The 16,656-nt window shown below is 43.8% G+C and overlaps 1 protein-coding gene across 2 annotated transcripts in view; it reads right to left on the reverse strand.

Annotated features, from left to right (window-relative positions):
• The window catches only part of Nt5dc1 (5'-nucleotidase domain containing 1), a 112,514-nt gene extending 96,233 nt beyond the window's left edge, over positions 1-16,281 (reverse strand). Inside the window, exons 1-6 of one of the 2 annotated variants that reach the window (XM_057761722.1) lie at positions 16,105-16,281; positions 11,937-12,028; positions 9,323-9,394; positions 6,785-6,909; positions 3,639-3,718; positions 1,840-1,921 (exon numbers count right to left, since the gene is read on the reverse strand). In XM_057761722.1, coding sequence (XP_057617705.1) covers positions 1,840-1,921; positions 3,639-3,718; positions 6,785-6,909; positions 9,323-9,394; positions 11,937-12,028; positions 16,105-16,197 — 544 coding nt within the window. In that variant the 5' untranslated portion in view covers positions 16,198-16,281. Of the gene's footprint in view, positions 1-1,839; positions 1,925-3,638; positions 3,719-6,784; positions 6,910-9,322; positions 9,395-11,936; positions 12,029-16,104 lie in introns of both variants that reach the window. The other variant, XM_057761721.1, reaches the window with a different exon arrangement.
• Positions 16,282-16,656: the final 375 nt, after the last annotated feature.

The raw sequence follows: 16,656 nt of genomic DNA on the forward strand, positions 1-16,656 counted from the left end.
CCTGAGCACTCAGCAGTCGTAAAGCCCTGGGGGGTTTCTGTGAATTCCCTTAATATTTAAAATTTTTACTGTAAGTTAAAAAACTATCACAAAAACAGAAATAATGTTCTAACTCACCATACATTTCATTTCAGAAATGCAGCATTTCTTTTTTAAAAAGCCTGTTTTTAATAATTAACATGAAAATGTCTAAGAAACATGCAGGAAGTATCACATAATTTTGTATTATTTAAATACTTGAATATTCAAATTTAAAAGACACTGTATTCCCTAGAATATTTCTGATGGTGCATCACTCTATGGCTCATGTAGCCCCTTTCATCAAGATAAATTCAAATGCACAGGTGCATACACACTGTTTCAAACTCTTATAAGAAACCAAAATACTGTATTTCAATTACTTTGAATTACAAGGTGCTTTGTCACAAACCTTTTCAAGCTTTCCTGCAACTGAAGAAAGTCCACATACCTGGTGCAACCTGGAAGCAGGTGTCTGACCTAGCCTTAAGTTTGTCACACAGTGTGAACACTCTGAATTAATTCTGCTGCGTCTTTATAATAGGATGTTATGGGCTTACAGAACATTAGCGCGGACTGCCTTCCATTCCAGTGAAAGTAAAGTTAACATTAAAGATTTCAAAATCAGATAGAAACGAAAAGACATTATTTATTTATGCTCTGTACTGTATTTTTATATTACTGTTTAAAACTGTTAAGCTGTACCTCACTTATTAAAGCATGGAGTATTTAATCTACTTGTTATTACAAAGCAATAAAATGACATGAATAGATCTTGTTTTCTATGCTTGAATTTACTTCAAAGCAACAGCTGGGTTTTCTCAACCATGCTTTTCCTTGGATAAAGGTAATGAGAAAATAATGAAATGGTGTGTGAGTTCCCTGCTGCCATGGGTTTGTCCTTCTGTCAAGATGGGCATGGCACACACCATGGACAATGAGGAGGTAAAGGATAGCCGCTATGAGCCAGGATCAAGGCTGATGAATAGACAAGAAAATAAAAATATATAAACAACACTTTAAAACATTGGGTTTATCTTGGCAGAAGAGAAGGTGTTAGAGAAATATCAAATTGGAACAAATATCCTGCAATTATTATTTATGAGCTTAGCACATTTTTTAGTCATAATATTTAGAATTATTCTGATGGCTTGATTTACTGAAAGGAAGGCATATAATTTTTTGTTGTCAATCAAACGGCAACATATTTCAAAACTTAAAATCTTGCTGACTCCATCAGCCCACTTGTTAATGAAGCCAGTCTGACTCAGTCACTAGGGCAATGTAGCATAAAGGTTGTTTACTCCTTGGGATAAGAGTCTCTCTGTAAACCTGCAAAGGAAAGCAAAAAGCCCTAGCTTGAGGTTGGCAGGATTATGACCCATTTTGGGTCAACCACTCCTATTCCTCAACCAAGGAGAATGGAAATTTCATCAGCAGGTACTTTGTCTGTCTGTCTGTCTGTCTGTCTGTCTGTCTGTCTGTCTGTCACTACTGTCCCGAGGGCTACAGGTGTCATCCCATTCCTAAGCCATGACACAAGGACTGGGACTTTGGTTTCACTGAACGTCCTCCAGTCCAGGAGAGCTGAATGGCAGGCACGCACATGGGAAGACAGTGGAACCGACTGGTTCAGAGTCCTGACAACTACAACCACAAAGCAAAATGAATACAGGTACCAGAACTAATTTCATAGCAAACATTTTTATCAGAGTAAATCCCAAGTAAAGAGTAGAGCAAAAGAGGTAGCATCTACTGAGTTCAGTAGACACGGGGCGTTTAACAAACCTCTGTCAGGAAGCCCCTCTTCATGTTACTCACCCTTAAAGGCTGACATTTTAAAATTGTGTTGTATACCAGCAACTACATCCTTCCAAAAATCAAATGTTTTTTGACCTCTGTTCTGCTAAAAAAAGAAATTTCCAAATGTAACAAGTGCAGTAATTCTAAGCATAGTGGTAAGCTATAGCAAATAATTACGTGTATTGACTCTAAGGTCGGAATTCAGGTTATAGAAAACACGACAGATGGATACAGAAATATTCCTCAAACATCACTGCTATAAGTCAACACATAAATAAACATTGCTAAGTATTAATGCAGTTCATATAGTCCAAATAAGGTAAAAATTTCCACTCACACAGCCTCGTTATAGAATATTTAAACATACAAGGAATTTACCAAGTTCTATAGTTTCTGAAGCAATAAAATGTGCCACTTCAGACATGATGGCACCAACAGGGCCCAAATCAGGAAAGCTCAGCATTCACTGTCCAGTAAGCCTGCACTTCCACATACAAAGCAGTAACTCACGACGACAGCACTAAGTCTAAAATGCAAATCACTACATGGAGAACTTTCCAAGCTGGCAAAGCAATTCACATTCAACTATGCAACTCTACAGCTCTTTGCTTCATTGGAACAAGCAGTGTCTACTTTCTATACAGAAGCCTACTAAATATTTATATACAATTATGCATACTACAAAATACTACAGGCTGATGAATGGGGGTGAAGTTCAGCAGTAGAGTCCTTGCCTGGAAGCGGAAGGACCTGGGTTTGATCCCCAGATCTGGAAGGGAGGGTAAGACTTGATACTTTTTTTCTCCCACTGGTGTATGATAAGAAACAGACTCCACTTCATTCTGATAAAAACTGCAATGCTGGGATATACCTCAGTGGTGCTGGGGATATAGCTCAGTGGTGATGGGGATACAGCTCAGTGTGATGGGGATACAGTTCAGTGTGATGGGGATACCGCTCAGTGTGATGGGGATACAGTTCAGTGTGATGGGGATACAGCTCAGTGTGATGGGGATATACGTCAGTGTGATGGGGATATACGTCAGTGTGATGGGGATACAGCTCAGTGTAATGGGGATACAGCTCAGTGTGATGGGGATACAGCTTAGTGTGATGGGGATACAGCTCAGTGTGATGGGAATATATGTCAGTGTGATGGGGATACAGCTCATTGGTACTGGCGATATACCTAGGCCCCAGGTAAAATTCCTAGCACCCAAACAAAACAAAACCAACAATCTCTCCTGCTCAATAGAAACTTTCACGAATGCATGACTTAACTCTCATTTCAAAAAGCCCATTAATTATGGTTTTAAATACAATGGATGCAAAAAGAAAAGTAATACTGGCATACAGACCAAGCTATATCCATAGATCCTCTGTTTAAGTATAAATTGTCAAAACTAAAGATTTCATCTGAAAAGTCTCAAAAAATGCTTCATTTTCCTGGTTTGATATTTCAAATACATAAAGATACATGGAATTTTTCTTAATTACCTGTACTTTTTTTATCTGCTAATGAAAGCAAAAAAGTATTTGTCCAGAGCCTGTCTTCTGTTCCCTTTCTCTAGACTTTTACTCCCCCTACTGGAGAGCTGGAGAAGAGGAGGGCTTTTGCCTAATCAAACATTTTTTAAAGGGTACTGTTATTTAATTTTCCAAAAACATTTTTCACCAAATTCACCATGTTTGCTTCCTCAGTTACCTCTAAAACCACCCAAAGAAAACAGAGTGAGATCTCAACTGGAAAGGGACACATAGTTAATGCCTTTTACTTATGACTAAATGCAGTTGTTAAAACCCGAGTGCCCACTCACCTTTGTTAAGGAGTCCACCACCCTGGCACACAGAAGAGCCCCGGGCAGATCGAAGTAGTTATCATAGAAGTAACACTTTCCTAGAACAAACAAACAGAAAAGAATCAACGCCTCCTCCTCATGGAAAAGAGAGAAACTGCCTGACGGGAGCCTGGGTGTTCATCTATCTATCTGAAAAGCCTGTACTTTATGTTACCCTGTGTGTCAGAGGTGGGGCAAGTGATGTGTTGGCAAGTGGAGGTCAGATGACAGCCGGTGACCCTCCTCATACCATCTGTTTGTAAGACAGGGTCAGTCACTGGCCTGGGACTTGTCACGGAGGCCAGGCTGACTGGCCAGAGAACACCAGGATTCCACGTGTTTCCATCTCAAGCACTGGGATAACGAGTGTAGATGGCACTGTGCCATGATTTTTAAGTGTGAATTCTGGGGATTGAACGTAGGTCTTCCCTAGCCATTTTAATGTTTTATTTTGGGGATGTTTTATTTGTGTTACACATATCTTGAACAATGCAGCACACATTGGTACTGTTAGCTGGATATGGAGAGAACTTTCCATAGCAATTTCAGTGAAAAGACCCGTTTCAATTCAAACTAGCATTACTACAGGCTTTCTTTTTTCCAATTTTAAAGATTTATTTTGTTAATTTTATTCTTTTTTTAGTATGTCTGAGTATTTAATCTGCATGTATATATGCACTACATGAGTGTCAGTGCCTGGTGCCTATGGTGGCCAGTACAGGTGTCAGAACCCTTGGAACTAGAGTTACTACAGACAGTTGTGACCTACCATGTGGGTGCAGGGAACTGAAGCCAGGTCATGGGCTAGAATAAAGACTCTTAACTGCTGAGTCACCTCTCCGGTCCCCAGCCTTATCTTTTGAGGAATGTCTAAGCTCTAATGACCCTAAAAAAAAGCTGAAACAGACATCTGCAAGTTAAGAATTTTATTAAAACACATTTCAATTGCAAAATAATATATAAGCTCATGACAATATATTATTACTATAAAATGCAATGTGAAGGAGTCACAATATATTATTAATGCCACCAAATTCCAAAACAGCTAAATAATCTAACATTAGAGTCCCACAAAATTCTCCCTATAAACTGCCCGGACACCTGTGCTGATAAAGCCATGTAGAATACTGCACTCAACTTTTACGCCATTTCAGACAAATAGGAAAAGTTGAAACCAGCCAGGGTAATGACAGGAATAAAAATCCTGTCATGTGAGTGTATGGTGGTGTGGATCAGAAAATCTCAAGAGGATGGGGCAAGGGCATTCCAGGGTCTCAAGGGAGAAAAGAATTAAGGTTTATTATAGATGGTCTTGGGGTTAAATGAAATCCAAGCCCTTCCTTGGCACATGTGTTGCCTCTGGACACAACACTTCTGCTGGTCCATGTCTCTAGCTGTGCTGCTCAGCAGCATCGCACAGAAGGCGCTGGAGCCACACGGCCCAGGTGGTCAACTGGACGAACGAGCAAGTGAGCAGACACCTCGACCTCCTTTCTCCTCAGAAATCTCAGTGAAATCCAGAGCATGTTGCTTCCTATTCTTATAATATTTAACTTTACCAACCATGGGCTTTGATCGCATTTTAATGTAACCATCATCTAATTGCGTTTTGGAACTGGGCCTTTCTTCCCTCAGCCTTCTCTACACATACACAATTTTAGTTGTAAGGTGAGAGAAGGTTCAGAGCATGCACTGTTTGTTCACCCAGAGGACCAGAGTTGAGGTCCCAGCACTCATGGTGGTTACAACCAAAGACCGGCAACTCCAGCTCCAGGGGATCAGACACCCTCCTCTGGCCTCTGTGCATGCCTGCACTTGAAATTTTTAAAAGGGACAGGCCTTCACTGTGTAGCTCAGCCTGATATCCCAGGCTCTGTACTCCTGTGCCCAACGAACCAGAAAAGATTGAGACCAATTCCAAAATTACCACCAAGATGCTGAAGCACCAGGAGCTGTCACTTCAAAGAAACAGTGCCCTCTGGTGGGAAAGTAGTGAACAAACAAGTCTGTCATAACTGGGTACCCGCTCTTTCTCATAGTCAGGAAACAGTTTACCTTTTAAAAAAATATTCCAGATTATGAATGAATTTCCAAAGGAAACACTTAGCTATGAGCCTAGCTTTCTTTGGATGAGGGAAGAACTTACTCAACAGAGCTTTTTGTCCCTGGGACTTGAATGTACAATTTGACACATACTAGGCACACTTTACCAGTAGGCAATAATCCCAGCCCAAGACTACAGTTATCACTATTTGGGAAGAAAGCGCTTGGCTGAGATGCACAAAAGCATCCTCACCGAACTCTCAGGTTTTGTCTTTTTCTTACACACTTATTTTGTCAAAAATACTCATATCTTCTAATACTTTCAACTCACCAGAAAGACTTAAACGAACATCCCCGCCAGAAAAACAACTACCGCAAGTCCACCCAACAGTAGCAAATAAACATTAACTGTTTTCAGGCTACCAAATGTCTGAAGGGGAAGGGCGTGCTCTAACACTCCAGTGTGCTAGAAACAGCAGAGGGCTCGGGCAGAGAGAACAGAGAAACAGCGTAATTATAATGAGGACTTCCCGTCCATAAAAAGGGTTTTAACCACTCCAAACCAATCCACGCACACCTATGTCAGTAAAGCATTTTTGAAATATTGCTTCATGTTTCGCTTCAGTAAAGGTCTTTACCCAGACTTGAGAAGAATGTGTGAAATCATTTTAAAATAAAAACCAGTGGCAGGACATAGGGCCGTCAGCAAGAAAGCAGGGTCCAGGACCGGCAGGCAATGGGAATAAGAAGATCCGGGAGACAGAGAAACTGAGGATGGAGCATGGAACTACTGCATAAAGCACACAGCCCAGCTAAGGGGTGTGTCAGCTTCAGGGTAATCTTTTTACTCCAGAATAAACACGGGTAAAGGACATGAAATGAAGCCTTCCGTACAGCAGTGAAAACACTGCCAACTCAACCAACGCCAAGCAGAAACCACACACACCTGAAAAGTAACTACTACCGCCAAAGCCGTTCCTTGGACACTTTGCTTGGCTACAGGGCCGAGCTTCTTCTTTGTCTCCTTGCACTGCAGGTGACAGTCCAAAAGTGAGGCAGAGTGGGTGGCAGAGGAGACCTACCTGAGCAGCAAGGGATGTCGACGCTCGATGCACAGTGTTTGTCTGTCACACAGTGCCTCCAGTCCTTCTTGCCATAGGTCTCCGCCAGCGCCTCCGGAGTCATCATCCTGGTGCCGTGGCTTGCCCTGTTGGGGAGGAGGTAGTGTTGGCTGGAAGTTCCCAAGATCGCCTCTGTGACAACACTGAGAATACCGATCCCATCCCCCTGGAGTCAACATAGCTTTGCTTTGGTTTTTCTTAGACAGGATCTTGTTATATAGCCCAGGATAGCTTCAAAATTGTGACCCTCCTGCCTCAGCCGCCTGAGTGCTACCCATGGGCCACATGACCAACCATTGTTTTTCTTTTATATACTGTATATTGGTTTTCACTGGGTTGGGTCTGGGATTCTAAAAGCACTTTATGGTTATCGTATAACAACCAAGATACTAGGTACAAAAGACACAAAATGCTTGTCTAAACTACACAAGTAATGTAGGCCAGTTCAAAGATTCTTGTCTGGATGCTCTGGGGTTTCTACCACAGCTGTGGCTCTTCCATGTTTTAGTCCATCCACTAGCAAGTGATGAGAAGCTGCCACGTGAGGCCACTGCTGCAGCAGCTCCTGGCCTTTCCTAGAGAAGCTGTGGTGTCATCAAAAGATCAGACAAAGCTGGTGTTGTAACACATGCTCGGAATCCCAACTCCTCAGGAGGGTAAAGCCAGGGGACCACAAGTTCAAAGCCATTCTGAAAAACTTAAGAGAGACCTTGTCTCAGACAAAAAAGGAAAAGGAAAGCATTGGGGATGGATATTGGTAGGAAGGAACTCATCTAACATGTGTGTGGGCCCTGGATTCTATCCCCAGTAGCATGCACACAAAGCAAGAGCAAAATACATATTCAGCCGGAACAATTAGGAGACAACTATGTAGACAGAGTGGGAAGGATAACTTAGGCAGCCATGAGGAAGAGCAGGTTAGAAGATGAATCACATCAGGTCCCCAGGAGTGGTGGGCACCTGGCACCAAGGACCTGTGAAGATGAAACTGGACAACCTGACCACATAGACACATACATTTTATCAACAAACACTTTGGAAGCACACAGGAATGTGCCAAACAGAAGACAATGAAGAAACAGCTAGGTTCTGTGCTCAAAAATCTGCTTTTCCTTTACTAGAGCCTTGCCAGGGGACTCTCACCATGTAGATAAGTAGATAGTTGATATTTTAAATCGCTCATTGCGAGAACATACAGTGTATTTCATTTTGGTTGGGGAATAATCTGAAGGGGAAAATGAAGAAATGAAGAAGAACCAAGAACACACATGGAGTTCTTTTCTTTAGAGGCTGACCCTTCAGAATACTGTGTCAAGAGAGAGGAGTCCTGTGGGCACACCTGAGTAGACCAGAATCTACTGTGTAGGATGAAAGAAGTCATCAAGGGGAAAAAGTGTGCAAGAGAAACTTCAGGTTATTCAGAAGTTGAACTGAGAGCAACAGAGATTGGACCGATAGGCAGGCAGACAGGCAGATTTTAACAACTAGAGGATGAGTAAAGAATGCCAAGAACACCACTAAGCAGACCACAGATGAACAGTGTTAAAGGAAACTTATATAGTATTTGCATACAGATAAACACACTCTCTAGTTGCCTGAAAAAGAAATAGGAAAATAAATTAAAAAATAAGAGATAAGGCCATACCTGCTCCTTTTAGAAGCACTTTAGAGGAGAGTCTGGGGGAAGTATGAAAGTATCCTGACTACAAAGCAAATGATGTATCAAAAGTAGGAATACAGGGGTCCTGTATTGAGTCTTCTTGTCGTTGACCAGCTGGATATAATAGTAAAAGACACCTGCATGGCCATGTTGCTGTGACTAGACTATTAGCATGAGGTAGGAAATAGATCTTTACTCCGTGGTGCTTGCCTGCAGACTCAGTAGTGACAGCAGCTACTTACTGATTGTTTCCCATACCCTGGTCAACCCAAGAGGTCTGTGTGCACTCAAGAGAAGAGGAACAGGAAGGAAACCAGAGCGTGAGGCTGACAAGGCCCACAAGGAGCCTGCATAAGGGAAACAAGTATGGCCTAATGGGGTGTACACAGATCGTGGCCTAACAGGGTGTACACAGACCATGGCTTAACACAGTGTACACAGACCATGGCCTAACAGGGTGTACACAGACAGACCATGGCTTAACGGGATGTACAACAGACCATGGCCTAACGAGGTATACACAGACCATCAACTCCTACCCAGTACCCATCTGCACTTCTTTAATCAAATGGTCCCTGATGCTATCCTAATTACCTAATAAAAGGCGAACAGCACTATATCCATGATCTTTTGAAAAAAGAAAAGAAGGCTAGGCAATGTCATGGGGTATGTTATTTTCTACTTTATTTCCTGGAAATATTTCTAAGAAGTTAAAAGTAGTATAGAGTGCTACCTGTCATCTGATTGACTTAAATATTAACGGCATCTTGTGGCTTCAGGACTGTTCTGTTCACTAGTACTAAAGGAGTGAGACGCTGATCACAATTCCATCGGGTTACCTGAGCACAGTGCCATCAGCTGCGAGTTTAATGAAGGTCCCATCTTCCAGATCCAACGCCAAACCCTTGCAACTAAAATAGAAAAGTCTGATTATTGACCAGCTCATATACTTCGTTAACCTCAGAGACAAAAATCTCCATTATTAAATGTTACAACGTGAAGAAATTTCCTCCTCACCTAAATGAAGAATATATTTATCAATGAGAGAGAACATCCAGGAAGGATAAAAACTGAATATCACTGAAAAGCAGGCACATAAGGGAAACTGCCGGGGGGAAGGGGTAGCATGTTCAGCTTATAAAGTCTTCAGGATTGTGTGTGTGAAAACAGACACAACTCAAAAGAGAAAATACAAAACGGAGATTGTCCTGTACCTTGTTACTATATACAATTGTTTTCCATTATCTACAGCACATAGGAAGGTGGCATGGTTCCGTGGGTAAAAGTAGCTGTTCAATCCCCAGATCCACAGTGGAAGAGAAAATAGACTCCTGAAAGTTGACCCCGACCATCACACATGTGTACCTGTGCGCATGCGTGCACACACATGAATATCCACACATACTTACAACACACAAGCTAGCTTCTTTGCCAGGGTGTTTTCCACATTATTTTGAACTGCCCTCCACATAGTTCTACTTAGAAAAACTTACCTTCTGGGCAAGGTATATTATTGAAAACCAGCAAAAGAAGGTCTAAGTTCTAGGATTTTTTGTTTTGTTTTGTTTTAGTTTTTTGTTTTTTGAGACAGGGTCTCTCTGTAGCTTTGGAGTCTGTCCTGGAATTTGCTCTTGTAGACCAGGCTGGCCTTGAACTCACAGAGATCCGCCTGTCTCTGCCTCCCAAGTGCTGAGATTAAAGGCATATGCCACCATTGCCTGGCTCTAGGTTCTTTAATATGAAAACCTTGTAGGCTCTGGATAAAATGTACAGATTCTCTATTACGAATAGTAACAGTGAAGCAGCACAAGGGCTGACAAACAGCAAGGTTAAATGAACATGAAAGGGCTCTTGGGGGCATTATTTCCTTGCATTCACAGTAAAACTCCTAGAAACAATAATGTCACGTGGTAAAAGCTTTCCATTCCTTCCCAGGACAGAAAGGATAGATCAAAAGACAAACAAATCTCAGAGGGATGCACAATGCATGATCTCTGTGCATGTATTTTTAATGATTATTAATTATAAACTAAATGGTCATTTTCTTAGTCTTAATTTGTGTGTATGTTTGTATACATGTTTTCCTGGATTCACTCGTGTCTGCCTGTGCATAGGGGCAGCCAGAGGCCAACACCAGGATCCCTCCCATCTCTCCACCTTACTTTTCAACACAGTATTTCTCACTGAAGCTGGCTGGAGCTCACCAGTTGGTTAGGTGGACTGGACAGCAAGCTCCCAGGATCCTCTTGTCTCTGCCTCCCTAATGCTGTGGTTCTAGAGAAGCCACTGCACTCAGATCCATTCTTCCCTCCTTCCATGCTCCTTTCCCTTTTGAGAACTCTGTGTATGTGTATGGTGTGCTTTGATCGTGCTCCCCATTCCAACTGCTCCAAGTCTTCCCCCATCCTCTGTATCATTTCCTCCCAACTTCATCTGCATGGTTTTTGTTTTGTTGTTGTTGTTGCCCCAAGTCCACTATTTGTATGTGTAGAGGGCCATCTACTTGTAAACAGGTAGCTGCTCAGAGGTCCCATCTTTGAAGAAAACTGACTTTCCCTCTTCCCAGTCGCCATGAATTGTTAATAGTGCCCCAGCTAAGGGTGGGATGTGGTGCCCATCATCCTGCTCCATACTTGGTCTTATCAGGTTTGAGCTTACCCGGGATTTGTGCATGCTGTCTCAACCTCTGTGAGTTCGTATCTGCAACTACCCTGTTGTGTACTGCAAAGTTCCCTCGTAGCCAGTCATCACCTTTACCTCTTATAATCTTTCCTTCCTCCTTTTGCAAAGATCCCTGAGCCTTGGGAGGCACCGGCTCCTCTTCCTTACGTGGGCTCTGAATCCACCTTCCCAATCCTAATTTACTTTAAGAGACAAGGACTTTCTATGCTGCCCAGCTAACCCTGAATGGCATCCTCAGGCCTCAGGTGGCTGGCACTATATTCACACTAGCATGCATACCCTGCCACACCTGTCTAAACTGAACAATTTACATCGATTAAGGTTTTTTTTTTTTTTTGCTTCTTTTTGTTGTTTAAATGAATCATAAAGCAGGAAGGGAAAGAACAATAAGAACCAGAAAGGAATATTTATTCAAATGGCCTAATTCAGCCACTTAACATGCTGACTCCTCTTTCATGGCTGTGAATAACGAACTTCTCATAGATGCAAATTTTAGTTTTTAATACTTCTCCTGTGACTACCTGAAACTACATATAAATATCCTAAAAGTAGTCACAAGCTGAGAGCTTCCTTACATTAAAGTCTAGACATGTTTCAAGTACAAGACTTTAACTCACTAAACACAAAACTTTTAGTATAGAAGTTATTCTGCCCTTTGACTCAATTTTACATTCCACTGTCCACCTTCACAGAAGAGAAAGCGTTAAGATTTCATCAGCAACAATCATGAGTCACAGGGGATGGAGCGGCCAAAGGGGCTAGGGGACTTACCAGAAATCCCAGTCCTCGGGCGTCAGAGTGAGCAACTCCTTATCATACCCCTTCTCCTGGACTAAGAATTGAGCAAAGCTGTTGTAAATGAGCTGCAAATAAGGAAAGCAAAAAGAGAGATCAACTATAAAGTTCACTATTCACCCTTCATTTCATTCACCCGACAACCTAACGGAATCACTGATGGGGCTAGCAGCGGAGCAATACACAGAACTGTGACGTTCTGCCATTGAACCTCCTTTCCAGGTGATTAGTCAGCCCCAAACGGTCCCGAAATTATATCACCAGTACACAACTATAAAACCAAAGGCAGGTATTAATCCGACACCCAGGTCCTAAGGGTTGGCACTCATCATTAAGACCCGACAATGCTCTGTAGCTACTAGACAGGCACCAGGATAGTAAGCATGCTGGACAGTCTATCATATTCTCTCGCTTTGGTCCATCAGTGCTACACAGGCCTGGGAGAGAAGAGACGCAGTGAGACACATCCGGCCAGGCAGATGAGTTAGGAGGAAACATGAAGCCTCTATCAGACACAAGGAGCCTCTCATTTGTCTATACAAAGAAAACAACTAAGTACGAAGAAGGAGGGAAGCCTTTGGAAGCCAGCATAGGATAAACCAATGCTGATTGTTGACAGACCTGAATTCTCAACAGTTGTTGTTTTTCATCTAAATACCCATATTTAACAAGCAGCCCAACGCTGGGAAGATGACTCAATGGGTGAAGTGCCTGCTGCACAAGCATGAGGACCCGAGTTCAGATCCCGGGCACCCATGTAAAATCTGGACATAGCATACACTTGTAACCCGAGCACTGCGGGGTGTCAGAGGAAGGGGGCTCTCCAGAGCTTACTGTTCAGCTAGTCCAGCTGAACCTGCGAGCCAAGTTCACTGATACAGCAGCACCAGCTAGAGGATATGGCAGAGCTAGGGAATCTAGGGCCATGGAGAAGCAGGCACATGTAGACAGGGGCCTGAGCTCTGCTGCAGCTGGGGTGGTGGAAGCTGGGTACTAGGAAATGAGAATGGAGAAAACAAAGACTCCCGTCAAATAGAGCTGCTCTCTGCCTAAAGCTGACTGGAAAACCTTAGTGTGACTCCCGTCTAGTGCAGTGTGATCCTCACCCGGGTTACACGATCTATCAACGATCCTGCAACATGGAGATGATTCAGAATGGATGCTGCCTCTTAAAGTCATTAGACTTTCAGGGAAGAGAGAGGCCCTGGTGGCCTCCTATATGATTTTTTGTTTCTCTCTCTTGAAAGAGGAACTCATTATGTAGCCCTGGCTGGCCTGAAGCTAAAAGACCCACCTGCCTCGGCCTCTCTAATGCTGGGATTAAAAGGATATGTACCCCACCATGCCCAGCTCCTACAGGATTCTTGAAGCCTAGGCAAAGTTCAAAGAATGTTTTTTAAAGGTACTGAGTCACACCAAGGTTCAAAGTAACTTCTGCGAACAGCAGAGAGTATCTGTCATAATCCTGCCTGCCAAGTCTATTGCTAGCCTGGGGTTAACAGATGTGGCGCTTACAGAGGTAAATTCAACAGAAGCATTAGCTATTGTTATTGGGCTAGTTATGCACCAAAACCACGATTGATGATAACCTCTGCCCATTTGCACTGTATAAATATTCCTATCCTGCCAGCCTACAACACAGGTTTGGCCTCCACCAGAATCTGCCAAATAAAGATGAGGTCAATCCAAATGTTAGATTAATAGCAAACATTTTGGGTGGATTTGTTTTTTCTGATAAGCATGTTCCATATAATAGTTTGGGTGTTCACAAAAACCAGGAATGCTTCTATAATTTGTAATTCAAATAGAACCGTGTGTCCTGTGTTTTAATTTGCTAAACCTGGCAACCTTATAATCCTGCTGTGTTGGAGAATGAGGCAATGCCTCGAAATGGAAAGGGTTCAAATTAGTTGAGATTTCCAGCTTACAAAAACGAATCAGAAGACCGGGTAGGATGGAGCCCCTCTTGATTAACGAGGGAAAGACAGGTGTGCGGCCACTCCTTCAGAATGGACACACATTCTCAGTCCGCATGCCCAAAGAACACAGGTGTGTCATGTCCTCTGGGATGCTGTTCCTGAGGTTCTGGCAGAAGGGACAAATATACGTCCATATTTGCGCGACCCCATGACTTGATAAATGCCCTCACTGAGAAAATCCCTGATTTCTCTAAAAGCGTCTGCAGTTTCCACTTTCTGAACACCTGCCTGCGCTGTCCATTGCATGCTTCTTTCTCCCGTCACCTTCCAACTCCAACTCCATGCTCACTGAGACACTGTCTCAAAAGATAAGGTGGAGAGCAGGAGAGGAAGACACAAAGCAGTGATCTCTGACTTCCACGTATGAAGCATACCCCCCACATATACACATACATACATGCATATACCACACACACACCAAAATAGAAAAAAGTGGCTGTGTATACTCAGCTACTAAAGTCCTTTAATTTCATCCACATCATAACTTTCTGAGCCCGGTACACTCAGTACTAATGCTCAGGATGCAAAGAACCCTGTCAATCAGTCTGATGCTAAGAAGACTGGGCCTCTGGGGGAGGATTCCAAAAAGTAACTGTGAAACACTGAAACCTTATGGTGGAGTTAGTTTCTGTGGAAAACTGACAGCGGTGACATGATACACTTCGTAGGTGGGAACAGTACTTAACCTGAGAGCCCACATGAAGAAGAGGGACACTGAGCCTAAAGGACAGGCAGTAGCACGTATGCCCTCCACCATGAGTATAGGAAAGAGGTTTACGGCATCTTTCTGCTAACAGGCTGCTACCTGTGTGTGGTACATCTCTGTCCCTAACTACATCCCAGCGCCAGCATGCTGGCAGACTTAGGATTTCTACAACAAACAGTCTGAGCCTCACCAGGGTTTCGTTTTCAGTCTTTAAACTGCACCGAGATTCAAAATTCACAATAGAGTATCTTGTGGATCTTACACTCTGGAATTTTTATGCCCACACATCCACCAAATTGGCACTTAAACAACATTCTCCATAAATGATGTTGACTACAGGAAATACGAACTGGACAGGGATTTGAAAGGCATGGAAGGAACGAAAGTAGCACCCAAAGGTCTATGTGAAGGGGTAGCCAAAAGACCAAGGCTTAAAAAAATGCCTTCCAACTGTCACCATGAGGAAGGATGTGACACCTGTGTCACTGGCAAGAACAGTTCACCAGCAGAGAACTCACATTTGGAAAAAAGAAATCCTTATGCAGAAAACACACACCAATGATTCAGGAGCCTCATTTTTGATTTTTGAGTACCTGGCCAACTGGGGCACTGGCAGGACTACCCAGAACGGCCCTGGCTGTTCTCGGCACTAGGGATCCACAGCTTGACCCAAATATTCTGAGTGCAAACCATAACACACAATTGTTTTTTAACCAGGAACAAGCTCTCGGCATCACACATCTACTATCCACTTAATCCAGGCAAGGGAAACTGAGAAGGAACCCAGGTTGTTTACCCAGCATCACAGAGCTAGACACTTGGAGCTGGCATTCCGAACTAGGTAATCTAGCTGCAGTCTTGCTTAGATCTTTCACTGCAATACTGTTAATTCTTCAGTTTCTTCTGAAATCAAAGGATCAGAGGGTACCAGTCTACGAACACAGCCTTCAGGGTAGTGAGGGCCCAGATTCCATTGAGACTACAACTTTATTTAAAATGCACAGAGCAAGTAGTAGGTGCAAAATGAACGCTCGTTTTGTTCTTGGTAAAGGCAAGAGTACGGCTAAGACTTTAAGGACTTTTCGATCGGTGTTTTTCGCAATACTATTACACAATCTCTCCCTAAACGCAGCGTCTCAACTCTGACAGGTGATTACTTGGTCGTGCAACAGGAAAGATGCAGCCACGCATTCTAGAAGTCCAAAACAAGTGGCTGTACCCACTCAGCTGGTGTCCAGAGGAGTAGGAAAGAAATACCAGGGCCTAGGATCAGCAAATGACACCCCCAACCCCCGACCCAGCCTTTCCAAATGCCCTAAAAGTCGGCTCCCAAGCTCCATCTTGTGCTGTATTCTGCCCCAGGTTTCTTCTTCTGTCCCTGAAGGGGCCTAAAACCACACTTCCGCCCAACGCCCCGGAGGCCGGAGGCCGTGCGCCTGGTGTCACCCGCGCCACTCACCCGGGCGCTCTCGGGCAGGTTATAGCGGCACAGCGTGTGGTCAAGGTCGAAGCCCACCACGTCGCAGGCGCCCAGGGAGAAGTGCTGAGCCATGGCTGCGCAGCGGAGGGTTCCGAGACCGGAAGACTGGAAGAGAGTGCGCGGTGAAATTGCCGAGACCCGACAACCCAAGACCGCACGGAGGAGGCGGAGCGGGATGGGCCCTGAAGGGGCTGGGCCTTACTGGACAGCAGGGCGTGGTCTGCCAGGGCGGGGCCGTCCATGGGGCGGGGCCTAAACTCCGGCGACCCGAGGGCGGCCGCTCCCCAGGCCCCGCCCCCCCGCAGCACAGGTCTGCGGCCCGCCCACCTTCTGATATGCCGCTTTTCTGCCGGCTCCTGCAAGCAGCTTCCTTGGCTTGCTTCCGGTGGAGCCTGTACTGCCTGAGCTGAATTGTCTGTTTAGGACCCTACCAGCAAATGTCCCTTGCTTAAGGTTACTCAGAATTAGTCGGAACTCCTGATCATCTTTCAGGCGCCATACAACTAAGCGATCCTAGTGTATCTTTATTCT

This window comes from Chionomys nivalis, chromosome 2, assembly GCF_950005125.1.
Source record: "Chionomys nivalis chromosome 2, mChiNiv1.1, whole genome shotgun sequence".
NCBI lineage: Eukaryota > Metazoa > Chordata > Mammalia > Rodentia > Cricetidae > Chionomys > Chionomys nivalis.